The sequence below is a fragment of the Oncorhynchus keta genome, chromosome 7 (genome assembly GCF_023373465.1).
Source record: "Oncorhynchus keta strain PuntledgeMale-10-30-2019 chromosome 7, Oket_V2, whole genome shotgun sequence".
NCBI classification, from domain to species: Eukaryota; Metazoa; Chordata; class Actinopteri; order Salmoniformes; family Salmonidae; genus Oncorhynchus; species Oncorhynchus keta.
Genome location: NC_068427.1, coordinates 6,272,155 through 6,291,231, shown reverse-complemented (window position 1 = coordinate 6,291,231; position 19,077 = coordinate 6,272,155). Strand labels below are relative to the sequence as shown.

At 42.8% G+C, this 19,077-nt stretch overlaps 1 protein-coding gene across 2 annotated transcripts; it reads left to right on the top strand.

The window, feature by feature from the left end:
* The first annotated feature begins 10,947 nt into the window (after nucleotides 1-10,947).
* On the top strand, nucleotides 10,948-17,613 carry commd6 (COMM domain containing 6). Of its 2 annotated transcripts, none has more exons than XM_035773110.1 (7): nucleotides 10,948-11,070; nucleotides 11,461-11,519; nucleotides 12,976-13,041; nucleotides 13,139-13,215; nucleotides 15,020-15,188; nucleotides 16,795-16,947; nucleotides 17,195-17,613. In XM_035773110.1, exons 1-7 carry the CDS (start codon nucleotides 11,046-11,048, stop codon nucleotides 17,243-17,245), a joined length of 600 nt encoding a protein of 199 aa, XP_035629003.1. In that variant the 5' UTR covers nucleotides 10,948-11,045; the 3' UTR covers nucleotides 17,246-17,613. The 2 variants fall into 2 exon arrangements, with proteins under 2 accessions (XP_035629003.1, XP_035629004.1); XM_035773111.1 differs by having other exon boundaries at nucleotides 10,964-11,102.
* The last annotated feature ends 1,464 nt before the right edge of the window (nucleotides 17,614-19,077 follow it).

The following is a 19,077-nucleotide window of genomic DNA, read 5'->3' as shown; positions in this document are numbered from 1 at the left end:
TCTCCTCCACTTTCAGCCAGGAGAGATTGACATTCATATTATTAATATTAGCTCTCTGTGTACATCCATGTGCCAGCCGTGCTGCCCTGTTCTGAGCCAATTGTAATTTTCCTAAGTTCTTTTCTGTGGCACCTGACCACACGACTGAACAGTCAAGGTGCAACAAAACTAGAGCATGTAGGTCCTGCCTTGTTGATAGTGTTGCTAAGAAGGCAGAGCAGTGACTTATCATAGACAGACTTCTCCCCATCTCAGCTACTACTGCATCAATATGTTTTGACCATGACCGTTTACAATCTAGGGTTACTCCAAGGAGTTTAGTCATCTCAACTTGCTCAATTTCCACATGATTTATTACAAGATTTAGTTGAGGTTTAGCGACACATTTTCAAAAACTTTACGCGACAAATCTAGCAACTTTTTCTGAGACTTTTGGAGACTCTGACGTGAAAGCACATATCATTCTTACTCATCTCAACGAGCAGCGGGTGCTGGCGTGGACCCCACCCCCTATCCAAAGCACTCACAGGCGGCCCAGTCCTCGCACAGCAGTCCCTCCCAGCTGCAGTCAGAGCAGGAGATGTTCACCCCTCCGTGTCCAGACTGCAAATGAATCATGCATGCGGGAAGCCGCCGCTGGCTGATCCCACCAGGGCAGGATGTAAATGTAAAATGTTCTTTGTCTAAAATAAATCTAGCTGGCTAGCTCATCATGTCAGTCTAAACTGTACACTCAAAAATTCAGAAAGGAGTGGGAATCAAACCCTGAATTCAGAGGCTGGTTGAAGCCGTTTATTGGAGATGATACACGGGCATACTGCCTGTAAACTTACTGATGTAAACAAACACATGACAACTCAGAAACATACTCAAAAGGCAAAGCCTTATAACAGTTCAACCCAAAACAAGCTGCCATTTATGGTTAAAAAAATGGACTCTGCAAAAAAGGCTGAGGCCACCATGGCATTCAGCTATCGATGAACACTGTTCCATGCTGCCATGTGATCACATTGGAGAAGCATGTAGAGCTGCTTTCTCAGACTCCACTGCTGCTACCCACTTCAACATGCACAGAACAAAGTGCACAGAGATGATTAATGGTGTTCTAGCACCATACCTTCTGAAAAAGTTGGTCGCAGATGTGGGTGACCAGCGTTTCAGCCTCCTCCTCGATGGGTCCACGGATGTAAGTGTTTCTAAGTACCTGGGGGTTGTGATAGGGTACTTTAGTGATACCAAGCAGACAATTGTATCAGTATTTCTGGGGCTTGTTGAGTTGGAGGGAGGAGATGCCAAATCTATAGCCCGTGCTGTTGTGGCTTTCTTCGAAGTGTTGTCTTAAAAAAGAGAAACTCCTGGGGATAGGGACTGCCAATGCCTCTGCTATGACGGAGGAGTATGACCTCAAATATCTGGTTGTTATTCGCTGTGTGTGCCACTCTCTGCAGCTTGCTCATTTGTAGTTCTAAACATATTTAGGGTGTTTTTTTACTCACTTTTTGTCTCCCTCACATCGTTATTCCTCTCTCCTACAGCGTCCATCACAATTACATGCACATGACCAATCATGCAAATTAGGTGATGATGTCATTTAGCGACTTCTAGCAACTTTTAGTACAGCCAATAGCTACTTTCCTTACTGAGGAGTTGGCAACACTGGGTCCAATATTGACTATGCACCCAAGAGAGGAAGAGGTTGGGCCATCCTCAAAATTTTTCAGTAAAATAATAAAATGTAATATAATATGTAAGGGAAGACGTGTTCCATGATGCGGATCTGACCTTCCACGAAGTTGCACAAAGTGGATTATCCCTTGGCTATAATTTAACACATTTGCCGGTAGAAATGTGTTCAACATCCACTGACTTGCAGAGCGGCCTTTCAGGTTATGTCGATATAGGACTCGTTTAATGTGGATAAAGATACTTTTGTACCTGCTTCCTCCAGCATCTTCACAAGGTCCTTTGCTGTTGTTCTGGGATTGATTTGCCCTTTTCGCACCAAAGTATGTTTGTGTCTAGGAGACAGAACACGTCTCCTTCCTGAGCGGTATGACGGCTGCGTGGTCCCATGGTGTTTATACTTGTGTACTATTGCTTGTACAGATGAACGTGGTACCTTCAGGCGTTTTGAAATTGCTCCCAAGGATGAACCAGACATGTGGAGGTCTACAATTTTTTTCCTGAGGTCTTGGATGATTTCTTTTGATTTCCCCATGATGTTAAGCAAAGAGGCACTGAAGGTAGGCCTTGAAATACATCCACAGGTACACCTCCGATTGACTCAAATGATGTCAATTAGCCTATCAGAAGCTTCTAAAGCCATGGCATAATTTTCTGGGATTTTCCAAGCTGTTTAAAGGCACAGTCAATTTAGTGTATGTAAACTTCTGACCCACTGGAATTGTGATACAGTGAATTATAAGTGAAATAATCTGTCTGTAAACAATGTTTGGAAAAATGACCTGTGTCATGCTCAAAGTAGACGTCCTAACCGACTTGCCAAAACTAGTTGAAATTTGTGGAGTAGTTGAAAAACAACTTTTAATGTAAACTTCCGACTTATATAGGGGATACAATCTTCCTAGCTCTGCAGATTTTGCTGCGAGGAGGCATTAGATTCTCTCCTTCTCTCTTTCTTTCTCTCTCTCAGAGGACCTGAGCCCTAGGACCATGCCCCAGGACTACCTGACATGATGACTCCTTGCTGTCCCCAGTCCACCTGGCCATGCTGCTGCTCCAGTTTCAACTGACCTGAGCCCTAGGACCATGCCCCAGGACTACCTGACATGATGACTCCTTGCTGTCCCCAGTCCACCTGGCCATGCTGCTGCTCCAGTTTCAACTGTTCTGCCTTACTATTATTCGACCATGCTGGTCATTTATGAACATTTGAACATGTTGGCCATGTTCTGTTATAATCTCCACCCGGCACAGCCAGAAGAGGACTGGCCACCCCACATAGCCTGGTTCCTCTCTAGGTTTCTTCCTAGGTTTTGGCTTTTCTAGGGTGTTTTTCCTAGCCATCGTGCTTCTACACCTGCATTGCTTGCTGTTTGGGGTTTTAGGCTGGGTTTCTGTACAGCACTTTGAGATATCAGCTGATGTACGAAGGGCTATATAAATACATTTGATTTGATTTGATTTATATCATTTATTTTGGTACTATCCACAAGTAGATCATTTTTGGCCACAGATCCAGCAATGTCTGAAGAATTGCAACATTTACCTAGAGCTAACACTGCAGATAGCAATACTGGGAGACTTGAAAAGCTCCCTCCTCTCTACATTTTCCTCTTCTGTCTCTGCTGCTAAAGCCACTTTCTACCACTCTAAATTCCAAGCTTCTGCCTCTAACCCTAGGAAGCTCTTTGCCACCTTCTCCTCCCTCCTGAATCCTCCTCCCCCTCCCCCCTCCTCCCTCTCTGCAGATGACTTCGTCAACCATTTTGAAAAGAAGGTCGACGACATCCAATCCTCGTTTGCTAAGTCAAACGACACCGCTGGTTCTGCTCACACTGCCCTACCCTGTGCTCTGACCTCTTTCTCCCTCTCTCTCCAGATGAAATCTTGCGTCTTGTGACGGCCGGCCGCCCAACAACCTGCCCGCTTGACCCTATCCCCTCCTCTCTTCTCCAGACCATTTCCGGAGACCTTCTCCCTTACCTCACCTCGCTCATCAACTCATCCCTGACCGCTGGCTACGTCCCTTCCGTCTTCAAGAGAGCGAGAGTTGCATCCCTTCTGAAAAAACCTACACTCGATCCCTCCGACGTCAACAACTACAGACCAGTATCCCTTCTTTCTTTTCTCTCCAAAACTCTTGAACGTGCCGTCCTTGGCCAGCTCTCCCGCTATCTCTCTCAGAATGACCTTCTTGATCCAAATCAGTCAGGTTTCAAGACTAGTCATTCAACTGAGACTGCTCTTCTCTGTATCACAGAGGCGCTCCGCACCGCTAAAGCTAACTCTCTCTCCTCTGCTCTCATCCTTCTAGACCTATCGTCTGCCTTCAATACTGTGAACCATCAGATCCTCCTCTCCACCCTCTCCGAGTTGGGCATCTCCGGCGCGGCCCACGCTTGGATTGCGTCCTACCTGACAGGTCGCTCCTACCAGGTGGCGTGGCGAGAATCTGTCTCCTCACCACGCGCTCTCACCACTGGTGTCCCCCAGGGCTCTGTTCTAGGCCCTCTCCTATTCTCGCTATACACCAAGTCACTTGGCTCTGTCATAACCTCACACGTGGTCCTTCTGTGGCTCAGTTGGTAGAGCATGGCGCTTGTAACGCCAGGGTAGTGGGTTCGATTCCCGGGACCACCCATACGTAGAATGTATGCACACATGACTGTAAGTCGCTTTGGATAAAAGCGTCAGCTAAATGGCATATATTATTATTATTACATGGTCTCTCCTATCATTGCTATGCAGACGACACACAATTAATCTTCTCCTTTCCCCTTCTGATGACCAGGTGGCGAATCGCATCTCTGCATGTCTGGCAGACATATCAGTGTGGATGACGGATCACCACCTCAAGCTGAACCTCTGCAAGACGGAGCTGCTCTTCCTCCCGGGGAAGGACTGCCCATTCCATGATCTCGCCATCACGGTTGACAACTCCATTGTGTCCTCCTCCCAGAGCGCTAAGAACCTTGGCGTGATCCTGGACAACACCCTGTCGTTCTCAACTAACATCAAGGCGGTGGCCCGTTCCTGTAGGTTCATGCTCTACAACATCCGCAGAGTACGACCCTGCCTCACACAGGAAGCGGCGCAGGTCCTAATCCAGGCACTTGTCATCTCCCGTCTGGACTACTGCAACTCGCTGTTGGCTGGGCTCCCTGCCTGTGCCATTAAACCCCTACAACTCATCCAGAACGCCGCAGCCCGTCTGGTGTTCAACCTTCCCAAGTTCTCTCACGTCACCCCGCTCCTCCTCTCTCTCCACTGGCTTCCAGTTGAAGCTCGCATCCGCTACAAGACCATGGTGCTTGCCTACGGAGCTGTGAGGGGAACGGCACAGTACCTCCAGGCTCTGATCAGGCCCTACACCCAAACAAGGGCACTGCGTTCATCCATCTCTGGCCTGCTCGCCTCCCTACCACTGAGGAAGTACAGTTCCCGCTCAGCCCAGTCAAAACTGTTCGCTGCTCTGGCCCCCAATGGTGGAACAAACTCCCTCACGACGCCAGGACAGCGGAGTCAATCACCACCTTCCGGAGACACCTGAAACCCCACCTCTTTAAGGAATACCTAGGATAGGATAAGTAATCCTTCTCACCCCCCTTTAAGATTTAGATGCACTATTGTAAAGTGACTGTTCCATTGGATGTCACAAGGTGAATGCACCAATTTGTAAGTCGCTCTGGATAAGAGCGTCTGCTAAATGACTTAAATGTAATGTAAATGTAAATGATAGTCAATTGGTCAATACAGTTTCTCTCGATTGCTTAAACACAAAAAAACTGGTTCCTGTAGCACAAAAACCCATTCTCTTGTAGCGGTATTGATAAAGATTTTGTTCTGGCGCCAGGCAAGTATTAACCCTGCCGAAAGTAAAAGAGCAGGAGAGAGTACCACTTCCAGACCCACACACATCAGCAGAATAGACATCCTAGAGTGTAGACTGGTTGCCAGATAGCCAGTTGAGAAAAAAGATAAGACACATAAAACATGACAGCCTACCCGGACAAACTCACCCTATGGGACTCCCGATCACGGCCGGTTTTGATACAGAACAGGATCGAACCAGGGTTAGGGTTAATAACAATTTGTACTTAATTGACTTGCATGGTTAAAAAATAAAGGTTAAATAATCATTTTAAATAAGCACTGAGATGCAGTGCCTTCGACTGCTGCGCCACTCGGGAGCCCAAAAAAGTGTTCAACAGCCATGTGAATTTAGCTCTAATATGGTGCTTTATAAATATACATATTTAATTGACTCATTTTAATCAAATAAAGTAAGACATGTATCATGTAAAAAAAAAAAAAATCTGTAATATCATGAAAACAGCACAGTGGCTGACTGCGATGTCTGACAATGACCACGCGGGGGTCCCACATTGCCTCTTGTTCCAAGTTTCATCAGAGTAATACTCGGGAATCTACTGAGGTTGAAGGATTTACTGTTATTATGGAGAATCGAGAGACTGGGTGTAGTAGTGAGATTCTGCTGCATCCCTGCCCATTCGAGTGTGGAAGGGAATTCAATTGTAGAACAGATAGCCAAAAGGACTTTTAAAACTATCCTCAACAAAAATATAAATGCAACATGCTACAATTTCAATGATTTTACTCAGTTACAGTTCATATAGTAAAGTCAATTAAAATAAATTCATTAGGCCCTAATCTACAGATTTCTCATGACTGAGCAGGGTTGCAGCCATGGGTGTGCCTGGGAAGGCATAGGCCCACCCACTGGGGAAGCCAATAAGAATTGGTTTTTTCCACAAAAGGGCTTTATTACAGACAGAAATCCTCATCAGTTTCAACGGCTGTCTGGGTAGCTGGTTTCAGATGATCCTGCGAGTGAAGAAGCCGGATGTGGAGGTCCTGGGCTGGCGTGGTTACACGTGGTGTCACGCCCTGGTCTAAGTATTTTGTGTTTTTCTTCATGTATTGGGTCAGGCCAGGGTGTGGCATGGAGTTTTTGTATTGTGGTGTATTTTGTCTTGGGGTTTTGGTGTGTATGTATTTGGGATTGTAGCTAGTGGGGTTATCTAGCAAAGACTATGGCTGTCTGGAGTGGTTCTCAATCAGAGGCAGGTGCTTATCATTGTCTCTGATTGGGAACCATATTTAGGCAGCCATATTCTTTGAGTTTGTCGTGGGTGATTGTCCTGAGTGTCTTGATGTCCTTAGTCTGTGTTAGTTTGCACCAGTTAAGGTTTTTTTTTGGTTTTCACTACGTTTATTGTTTTGTAGAGTTTGTTTTGGATTCGTGTTACGTTGTGTAAATAAACATGGATCACAATATACGTGCTGCAGTTTGGTCCGACTCTCCTTCACCATTAGAAAACCGTGACACGTGGTCTGCGGTTGCGAGGCCGGTTGGAAATACTGCCACATTCTCTAAAATGACATTGGAGGTGGCTTATGGTTGAGAAATTAATATTCAATTCTCTGGCAACCGTTCTGGTGGACATTCCTGCAGTCAACATGCCAATTGCACGCTCCCTCTGTGGCATTGTGTTGTGACAACTGCACATTTTAGAGTGCCATTTTATCCCTAAGACAAGGTGCAACTGTGTAATGATCATACTGTTTAATCAGCTTCTTGATATGCGACACCTGTCAGGTGGATGGATTATCTTGGCAAAGTTAAATGCTCACTAACGGGGATGTAAACAAATTTGTGCACAACATTTGAGAGAAATACGCTTTTTGTGCATATGGAAAATTTCTGGGATCTTTTATTTCAGGTCAAGATATAAAGGACCAACACTTTACATGGTGCGTTTATTATAGTTTTGTTCATTATTGATATTCATGTTCAATTGGGTAGAGGTGAGGCCAAATTTAAGGTCAGAGCCATTTTGATAGCTGTGTGGCAGAAGAGATGGGACTCTGAACCCAAGGGCCAGCATGTATATGCCCTCCAAAGAAAGGTGGACCAAGATTCAAAAGGTCAGATTAGGAAGGAAGAGGTGGTTTTTGATTGACTGTGACTAGGTCATTGTACATTGAACTCTCAGTACATCTGGCAAGCATGTGAATGGTTTGTGTCCAAAGTGTTGATGAAACGGTGGAGCTGTTATATTGTGGTAAGTATGTTGAAGAGGAGGAAAGACTGACTTGTAGGGTCACGGAGGTCTTAGAAGGCTTTTTTTATTTCTCTAGAAGTACCGAGTTAGGTAGGAGGATTTAGAAATGTGAAGCTAATGTTGTAAACGTTGATTAACCACACACTCCAACACAGTAGGTGACGGCATGTACCTTTAACGTTGGTTTTGCGGACCGCCATTATATCTTAGAAGCAGAAGATGATCTACCAAAGGTTTTTTATATCTAAGACAAGATAGACCTGAGACTGTCGTTACCAATGGGAGCAAATAAGTCATAGTGGGCAGAACAAGTAAGGACGTGGGCATAAGCAGGAGCTAGTAAGATCCTATTGGCCCGTTCTAGCATTTATTTGCATATTTTCATTAGAGAACGCCTACGGTCGTGGTTGATCTGTGGATGAGGATCGGTGACTGTGCTTGAATCGGAAAGTGTGGCAAGTGAAGTGTGTGATAATGAATGGAAAATAGTCAAATCAAAGAATGGAACAAAACAAGCAAAAGTTGTAGAAGACAAGGACCAGTCCAGTACTGCATTTCTTATTGGGCCACTTTTTCTTTTTTGGACGAGGAGATTAGTTTGGGAAATCCATTTGTAATATTGAGGACAGTGAAGAAAGCAGTGGGAAAGGTGGATTCAATCAAGGTGACTAGAAGCGGCATTGTTTTGGTTAATTGTGTTGATGAAGACCAGAAGAAGTATGCACTGGATCTGGAAAAATTGTCCACGTCAGAAGTAACTTGTATTGATCTCAGGAGCAGTGCGTCTGCCAAAGGAGGTAAAGATGGAGTCTCGCTGGATATACAGTACCAGTCAAAAGTTTGGACAAACCTACTCTTTCAAGGGCTTTTCTTTATTTTTACTATTTTCTACATTGTAGAATAATAGTGAAGACATCAAAACTATGAAATAACACATATGGAATCATGAAGTAACCAATAAAGTGTTAAACAAATGTACATTTGTTTGCGATTCTTCAAAGTAGCCACCCTTTGCCTTGATGGCAGCTTTTCACACTCTTGACATTCTCTCAACCAGCTTCATGAGGTAGTAACCTGGAATGCATTTCAATTAACAGGTGTGCCTTGTTAAAAGTTAATTTGTGGAATTTCTTTCCTTAATGCGTTTGAGCCAATCAGTTGTGTTGTGACAAGGTAGGGGTGGCATACAGAAGATAGCCCTATTTGGTAAAAGACTAAGTCCTTATTATGGCAAGAACAGCTCAAAAAGCAAAGAGAAACGACAGTACATCATTACTTTAATACATGAAGGTGAGTCAATATGGAAAATGTCAAGAACTTTTAAAGTTTCTTCAAGTGCGGTCGCAAAAACCATCAAGCTCTATGTTGAAACTGGCTCTCACGAGGACCGCCACAGGAAAGGAAGACCCAGAGTTACCTCTGCTGCAGAGGATAAGTTCATTAGGAGTTACCAGCCTCAGAAATTGCAGAAATCATAGAGTTCAACTAACAGTGAGACACAGAGTAGGTGAACGGATCTCTGCATGTATGGTTCCCCCCGTGAAGCATGGAGGAGGAAGTGTCCGGGTGCTTTGCTGGTGACATTATCTGTGATTTATTTAGAATTCAAGGCAGACTTAACCAGCATGGCAACCACAGCATTCTGCAGCGATACGCCATCCCATCTGGGTTGAGCTTAGTCCCACTAGCGTTTGTTTTTCAACAGGACAATGACCCAACACACTACCAGGCTGTGTCAGGGCTATTTGACCAAGAAGGAGAGTGATGGAGTGCTGCATCAGATGACCTGGCTTCCACAATCACCCGACCTCAACCCAATTGAGATGGTTTGGGATGAGTTAAACCACAGAGTGACGGAAAAGCAGCCAATAAGTGCTGAGTATGTGGGAACTCCTTCAAGACGGTTGGAAAAAGATTTCTCATGAAGCTGGTTGAGAGAATGTGGAGTGTGCAAAGCTGTCATCAGGGTAAAGGGTGGCTACTTTGAATAATCTAAAATATATTTTTGATTTGTTTAACACCTTTTTTTGGTTATGACATGATTCCATATGTTTCATAGTCTTCACTATTATTCTACAATGTAGAAAATAGTAAATATAAAGAAACCCTTGAAAGAATGTGTCCAAACTTTTGACTGGTACTGTAAGTGATGAGTACCTTCGTCAGAAAATCCCAGGAGTGGTCAGTGCACATCACCTGACCTATATTGTAATTGGAAGGAAGGAGAAAAGCCTGTCTATTGTTTGAGGAGACCACCTGAATATGGGAAGCTTGGATATGTGAGGTATGCAGTGAGAGCTTTTATGTCCAAACTATTACAATGTGGACATTTTAAAGGGTATGGTCACGTGTCAAATATTTGCAGACTGGAGAAGTTATTATGTTGAAGAATCTGTGAATGGAAAATGTTGCAACTGTGGTGGGGTTCATACTCCGGACTTCCTTGAGTGTCCTATTAGGGTGAAGGGGGTTGAGGTGTCAAAAATCAGGGCTGTGCAGTGGATCTCTTATGTGGAGGCGGTGAAGAGTCGAAAGGGAAAGAGGCAAGTGTTGAAGATATGGCGGTGGATGCATTGCAGCCAGTTGATGGTGATCTGGATACATTCAGGTGGATTTAAAGCCACGGTGATTAACTGTACAGCACAAGTGTCTGAGAAGTCAAAGAAGTTGGATATCATATCTGCAGCAGAGGAGTTTTTGGGGGCTCCAAGACTTCACGCCCTCAGGTCAATTTTGTTTGGTTAATTTATTTTTATGGTAGTTAGTGTGATATTTCAAATTGACCCAAATGTTTTCTCTATTTTTGGGATCCGTATTACACAGTAGGTGTCAGAAAGCACATTTTAACTGTTGCGAACGCCGTTATATACCATAGAAGAAAAGAACGCCCACTACATAAAGTGCACGAGTGCAATAACTCAATTCACGCTTGCAATCCTTCTAAGCAACACCGTTTTTAGAAACGTTGGAAAAGGTTAAAGTATACAAAACGAAGTCCACTCTGTTACATTTCTGTTTCCAAAGTGTCATTCTGTATGACATTAAATGTTTGATCGATGAGAGAAATGTACAAAATGTCGGCCAAACCCATCTTCTCCCACTGCCGGCCAATGGGCTTTCTCTAATAACCATATTTGGTAGTGAGTGGAACCGCCGACCGGATGCTTCACATTTACACATCCGGTTCCGTTGTTCTATCTGTGATTTTACTGTGGTGACCTCTTTGTTGCCTATCTACCCTGAACCTCTGTTTTCCACCCCTGCTTGCGATCAGAGATGCCGGGGTTGGATTCATCACCTAGTGGGTGCAGTATTTCAACATAATATGAAACGGTAACATAGCTAGCTAACGGTTAGCTAATAGCAATGTAACGACGTTAAACACAGCCAAGCCAAAAGTTTCCCCGTTTATCTGTTGTCAACTGCTAACGTTACTATTTTTGTAGTTGATATGAATACTTTCCATAGGAAACAGTGTTAACTGACTTTGCGATGTGCATAAATAATCGAATCCAACAAAATAATAAATGCAAATAGTATATAATATGTATATGTGAAGGATCCAACTAATGAATAAATGGGAAGATACCCAATAGCTAGGTAACGGTAGTTCACTGACTTGGCTAAGTAGCTAATGGGCTTGCCATTTTCTTTATTTTTCTACTTACTAATCCATTTCTGTGGTTTTTAGGCGTTGACAAAACGGTGGAAAACATTGGAAGACTCCCACCAGATATATTGGCAGAAACAGTAAGGACATCCTGTATCTGTCATTTCTCTTGAGACGCCTAAATAGTACCACGTATTTTTCAGCAGTACTGATTAGAGTGATAGGCCAATCCAGAGCCATATACACTGAGAATACCATTCCTTTTTAAAACACATTTCTGGTATTGAGTTGCCCTCAGAACAGCCTCAATTCGTCAGGGACTCCACCAGTTATCAAAAGCGTCCCCTGGGATGCTGTTGATTCCAATGCTTCCCACAGGGATTTTGAGTGATGGATCATTCTTGATGCAACTGCTGCACATAAAAAACCCCAGCAGCGTTGCAGTTCTTGACACAAACTGATGCAGCTGGAACCTACTATCATACCCTGTTCAAAGGAACTTACATTTTTGTTGCCTTACCCATTCACCCTCTGAATGGCAAACATCTCAAGGCTTAAAAATCCTTCTTTAACCTGTCTCCTCCCTTTCGTCTACACTGATTTGAAGGGGAATTAATAAGTGACATCAATACGGGATCATAACTTTTACCTGGTCAGTCTGTCATGGAAAGTGCTGGTGTTCTTAATGTTTTGTATACTCAGAGTTAGGCCAGGCCACCATGTACGCGCCCATATAGAACATAATTCTCGAAATGTTGGCGACGTAATAACACGAGAGCAACTCTGACAGGCGACAGGGTCAAGGCTAGAAGGGTTTCCAGCTTTTGTCAAATTAACATCAAAAGTTTATATTTTGTGTTTTAGCTAAACCTTTTCCAAACCTTAACCAAACTCCTAACCTGCTACTAAAAGTCAAATCTGATGTAAATTTGACAAACTGGATCCCTTCTATGAAGTGAATTCAAGACGTTTTTATTGATTAGCATTCGGGATATATATATACAGTTGAAGTCAGAAGTTTACATTCATCTTAGCCAAATACATTTAAACTCAGTTTTTCACAATTCCTGAGATTTTATCCTTGTAAAAAATTCCCTGTTTTAGGTCAGATAGGATCACCACTTTATTTTATGAATGTGAAATGTCAGAATAATAGTAGAGTGATTTATTTCAGCTTTTATTTCTTTCATCACATTCCCAGTGGGTCAGAAGTTTACAAACACTCAATTAGTATGCCCTGGCATTCATTCATCAATTCACGTGTGCCTTTATTTATCTATTTATATGTGCATGCTTTTATTTCAAATGATGACAGGTTTGGTCTATACATCTATACTGGCACCGACTACACTTGTTCAGCTGCATCATCATTGACAGAAACAAATAAAAAACATTTGGACCAAATATCCCAATAGTGGTCGGTAGACCATAGTCATATGTATTAGAGTGCATCGATACAGCGACCGACCAGTCATAGTCGGATGTATTGAAATACAATACTTTTGTATTAGAGAGTGCATCAATGCAGCAGTCATCAGTCACCATTTCAGGAGCTGTTGTTATTGAGGATGTGGTTCTGATAATCTCCTCATGCAGTGTCAGCAGATTCTGAGTCATCTCCAAGGACAAGTCAGGGGAGTGGATTCCGCTGAAATCTCTGATGTAAGTCAACATATTTCCACTGTCCTTTCTCTCCTTAAACTTAACCATATTTACATGATCTGATGTTGTGATATGTTTTCTTCCTTTTTCTGTACAGAAGTTTCAAAGAGCTGGGATCCGACTTGACCAAGAGGCTCTACAGGAGGTTGTCCAATTTCTCTTCTTAACGTTCAGGTATTGTAGCTGTTTGTGATCCGCAACCACTCATTGGCAAGTTGCAAAAAAATATATATATATCCAGCGTTCAACACATGGATTTTGTTTGCTCCCCTTTGGTCAGGAACCAGTGGTGGGGTAGTGGCTTCAGGGCCATGGCTATGATTTGTTACTAAAGTAATTGGTTTTATGTATTTGGAGAGTCTTAAGGATATTCCATGGTGGGTGAGTTGTGGGTTTAAATGCATTTGGAAAGTATAGAGACCCCTTGACTTTTACACATTTTTGTTACGTTTACAGCTATATTTTAAAATTGATGAGGAAATGTAACTTTTTATCTGTCGACACACAATTTCCCATAATGACAAAGGGGGAACAGATTTTTATCATTCTTTTGCAAATGTATTTAAACAAATAATAAAATAAACATTTACATCAGTTTTCAGACCCTTTGCTATGAGACTCGAAATTGAGCTCTGGTGCTTCTGGTTTCCATTGATAATCCTTGATGTTTCTACAACTTGATTGGAGTCCACCTGTGGTAAATTCAGTTGATTGGACATGATTTGGAAATGCGCACACCTGTCTATATAAGGGCCCATGGTTGACAGGGCATGTCAGAGCAAAAACCAAGCCATGTGGTTGAAGAAATTGTCTGTAGAGCACCGAGACAGGATTGTGTCAAGGCACAGATTTGGGGAAGGGTACCACAACATTTCTGCAGCATTGAAGGTGCCTCAAACCCAGTGGCCTCCATCATTCTTAAATGGAAGAAGTTTGGGACCACCAAGACTCTTCCTAGAGCTGGCCTCCCGGCCAAACTAAGCAATCGGGGTAGAAGGGCCTTGGTCAGGGAGGTGACCTAGAACCCTATGGTCACTCTGACAGAGATCCAGAGTTCCTCTGTGGAGATGGGAGAACCTTCCAGAAGGACAACCATCTCTGCAGCACTCCACCATTCAGGCCTTTATGGTAGAGTGGCCAGAATGAAGCCACTCCTCAGTAAAAGGCACATGACAGCCCGCTTGGAGTTTGCAAAAAGGACTCTCAGACCGTGAGAAACAAGATTCTCTGGTCTGATGAAACCAAGATTGAACTCTTTAGCCTAAATGCCTAGTGTCACGTCTGGAGGAAACCTGGCACCATACCTGCTGTGAAGCATGGTGGTGGGAGCATCATGCTGTGGGGATGTTTTTCGGGGACTGGGAGATTAGTCAGGATCAAGGGAAAGCTGAACGTAGCAAAGTACAGAGATTCTTGATGAAAACCTGCTCCAGAGAGCTCAGGACTTCAGACTGGAGCGAACGTTCACCTTCCAACAGGACAATGACCCTAAGCACACAGCCAAGACAACACAGGAGTGGCTTCGGGACAAGTCTCTAAATGTCCTTGTGGCCCAGCCAAAGCCCAGACTTGAACCCGTTCGTTCGAACATCTCTGGAGAGACTTGAAAATAGCTTTGCAGCGACTCTCCCCATCTAACTTGACAGAGCTTGAGAAGAATGGGAGAAGCTCCCCAAATACAGGTATGCCAAGCTTGTAGTCATACCCAAGAAGACTGAAGTTTATAATCGCTGCCAAAGTACTGAAAGGTTCTGAGTACTTTATGTTAATGTGATATTTCAGTTAATTTTTTCTAAATGTGCGACATTTTCTATAAACCTATTTTTGATTTGTCATTATGGGGTATCGTGTGTAGATTTCTGAGAATTTTAGAATGAGGCTGTAACACAACAAAATGGGGAAGGGGTCCAAATGCACTGTATATGTTGACTGGGTTCAGGCGTCTGTGTTACATAAACACGTGTTGTATTTTTAACAGGTCGACTGAAAAGAACAACCTCTCTGCTGATGTACTGGTAGCTAGGCTGGGAGAGGGCAGCAGTAAGTGGTCCAAAGCTGCCCTTCAGGTGCTCCATCGGCTATGGAGTGATCAGGGTGCCCTAGTCAACGCGCACCAACAGTCCCAAGCCATGCTTAGCATCGGACAGGTAGGCCTACACCCGGCTACTGGAGCCCACCAAAACAAATCGATTATTTTGCCTAATTCCAGGTCAACTCCTTGCTCCTTAGCCTGGTCCCATATCTTTCTTTGCTGTATAGCCAAGTCCTATGGACCACCAGGCTCCTACGCCATAGGTACTTGTGTATATTTGAAATGGTTGGATATGGTTTAGAAATTATAGAGGGCAAGGAAGTATGCAGCACTTGAAGTGGCCAGAAGTTATGGAATTGGGTACTGTATTCTCCTAATTAAGGATGGGGAATTGTACCCACAAAGGGCAAGTGTGAGTGCAGGCTTTTGCCCCAGACAAAGCTACAGTATTATACACCTAATTCAGCTTATCAACCAATCATAGTGTTCCACAAGACTGAAGCCACTTTCCAGAGCATCTGCAAGGCAGTCACACTGCACAAATTGATCAATGATTGAATGCCGTGTTATCTACAGTGTCTCCTTATATAAAAGTTGCATCATATCATTGTTGCCATTAATACTAGTTTGACCACCAGCAGGCATTTTTGTTGGCATCTTATCAAGCTTGTTAGCGCTTGCTTACTTTTCCACATAATCCTACAGCGGCCCATGCTGGCCAAACATTTTGATTGCTATACCCTATCCGAAAGAGCATATTCCAAGGTTTTTAATGAACCTTGTTTTGCCAAACAACACAATGTTTTACAGATGGTCTCCCTTTCAAAATGTTTTCCTAGAATAACCATAGCTCCATGCCCACTGATGATAGTCCCCAAATCGATATTTGCTAATGATCATTTTATTGGATTCTGTTATATTCTGTCATTGTTGTAAAGGTCTGGGGAATATAAGCATGTGATGTCTGCTGAATTAACAAAACATGCTGTTCTGTTATTTTGAAATAAATTGTCTTAGTACCATGTTTTATATGAACTCAACAAAATGTTAATGGATTTATTTGTGATTGTGTCTATTACATTGATTTATTAGACTGGTGGTTATTGGTAGGCTACTCGATTCCCGGCTATTCTACTGTTAAAATGCACATGGTCCAGCAGACAATGGCGCTTTGAGGAAGAAATGCTAAAAGTTTGTCTTTTATGATATTTATCTCAATGTAAGGCCACAGCTGGAGTGTAAAATACACATATTTACAGAAGTCAGGGACAGGTGGGTTATTTAAATGACATAGGCCTATAGCTCCCACAGTCCTGTTTACTGTAGGTGTTAAAAAATATACATGTATTTATAAATAACTAGGCAAGTCAGTTAAGAACAAACTCTTATTTACAATGACGGCCTACGCTGGCTAAATCCGGACGACGCTGGGCCAATTTTGCACTGCCCTGTGGGACTCCAAATCCAAATATTGGCTGTACTAGAAACTTTCAAACCATTTTTTGATAGCACTGACTGAGATTGATTATTATTGCAGTTGTTGTGCTGTTTATACTGTTAGAAATATAGCTTCATTAAATTGATTAACCCGCTGACTCTAGGACTCCAGTGTGAGAGGGGGTCTGAATACTTAAAAAAAAATGTTTTAAATATACTGTAAATGCTTTGCCATCTGTAGTTGCAAGTGAGCTGTTGATTTAACCATTGGTGTGCCTGTCTAGCTGGTAGACATGCAGTGGAAGCTGGGCATGGCGGTGAGCTCGGACACCTGTCGCTCTCTCAACTCCCCCCACGTCTCCCTCCTGTTGAAGATCGCAGACACCTCTGGACAGATCTCCCAACGGTCCTTTGAAATGACCATTGCACAATTCCAGGTCAGTTTATTCTTCATCTAAAAGCAATGGATGAGTGATGTTTGAGATGATTGAATGGTTTGCTTATATGTTGCTACTGTACAACCGTCCTTTACCCTTTACACCAACACTTTTGGATCCTGCTCTTTTGGAAACCGGGCCTATTGTGTGTGTGTGAGTGAGAGGGAAACATTGCATCAGAAAAAACATTCTGAACAAATTACGATCTATTCTATTTACTGACTGACTTTTCCTACTCTCTTTGCAGAACTTCTACAGGCAATTCAAGGAGATGGCAGCTGTTTTGGAAACAGTGTGATGTTCTGTGGCCCAGAAACCCCTCCATGCCCTTATTTACATTATTGGTAATGTTTACGCTCAAAGCATTTTGTGTCCACGAATGCTGAATTCCAGTGGTGTAAAAATACTTCAAAGTATCTGTACTTTACTATTTAAATTTTTACTTCACTACATTCCCAAAGAAAATTATGTACTTTTTACCCTATACATTTTCCCTAACACCCAAAAGTACTCGTTACATTTTGAATGCTTAGCAGGACAGAAAATTGTCTAATTCGCACACTTAAGAGAACATCACTAGTCATCCCTACTGCCTCTGATCTGGCAGACTCACTAAACACAAATGCTTTGTTTGTTAAAAAAATAAAAAATACAAATGGAGTAAAACCTGCCTCAGTCTACTGAATACCTAACCCTGGAATAGAGTTACATTTTTCTGTGCGACAATACACCAGAATGGCTTTCCAAGAGATTGCGTGGTCCAGTCTTAAGTCAATCAATGAACAACAACATAATTGACTGAGCTGGAGCAATGGATATACAGGTTATTGGGCCATCATGAGCCAGAACGGCTTCAATGCGCCTTGGCATAGATTCTGCAAGTGTCTTGATCTCTATTGCAGGGATGAGACATCCATTACTTTTGGTGTTTTGTTGGTAGTGGTGGAAAACATTGTCTCAGGCGCCGCTCCAGAATCACCCATAGGTGTTAATTTGGTTGAGATGTTGTGACTGAGAAGACTGGCGTATGATTTACATTTGTTTTCATGCTCATCAAACCATCACTCAACTCTGAGTTGTAAATGTTTTAATTTAGGTAAAAAAATCTAATACAAATTTCACTTTGAACATGTGGATCAGGTTGTGTAGATTAGTAGGGGGATTGAATCCCTTTTTAGATGTTTGAAAGCTGCGAAAAGGGCTGTGTAGTATGGTTAAGAAAGGGTGTGTGTGGTCTGGCTGATTCCGAACTCTAAGTCCTCCTAACTTCAGAGTCTGGGGAGTCTGTTTGACGTCGGCACGATGCAACGGAAATGAAGGTGGCTGAGCTTTTACTGTTTGGTTCTCCTTTCTCACTCAAACACCCACATGAACAGCCCCCTTCCATTACAACTGATGGATTTTCAAATCCAAACTAGAAATAGAAGCTCACTCTATTTCTGAGCTAATGTTGTACCAACAAGCAGAACAGTGGGGTACAACTCTCCCTCGCTGTGTACCATGTGGGCTGCGTCGGCCAGGCTAGTGAGTGTGCACTTGGGAAGAAACAGCTCACTCAAGTTGTCTCTTTTAATTCCCAAGTGCAGCGTTAACTAACTTATTTCATGGATATACCTGGTGTTGACTATTATTCTTATTTGTGCCAAATCACCTGTGCTCTTATTCTATCTTTTGAATGATTCTGAAAGCAGCTGTTACTTTAAGTAATGTGTTATGCATTCTTATTGATGTATACATGAAATATTCCTTTGCCTTTTACTTATTTTTGTTTGCACTTTGACCCCAGGGTACTACACCTTTTTATATCTGTAATGTCTGTCGTTTTCATCACGAATGGACTAAATAACAAGTACAATTTGTTTCATTTGATACAGACAGCCATTTGGTTTTGGGGTCACTTCCATTTCAATTCAGGAGACAAATAGATTTTCTAATCCCAGGCGAGAGTGTGAGCTGTTATATGTTGCTGATAACTGTGGCCCCTTATGTTAGCTTTTTTTTTTAAAGGTTAGCTTTCAGTATTAGCTAGAAACGGACAGTTTGGGAAAATGCCAGATGGGCTGGTCTATCTTTAGCCCAGTGGGCTTGTCTCAATTGAGGGTTTTGCACTGAATTATTATTTGGCTAATA

Coding starts and splice junctions, on each gene's coding strand:
- commd6 (XM_035773110.1), top strand. CDS start 11,046: ATGCCGGGGTTGGATTCATCACCTA. Junction 11,520..12,975: donor CAGATATATTGGCAGAAACA/GTAAGGACATCC, acceptor CTCCTCATGCAG/TGTCAGCAGATTCTGAGTCA. Junction 16,948..17,194: donor TGACCATTGCACAATTCCAG/GTCAGTTTATTC, acceptor CTCTCTTTGCAG/AACTTCTACAGGCAATTCAA.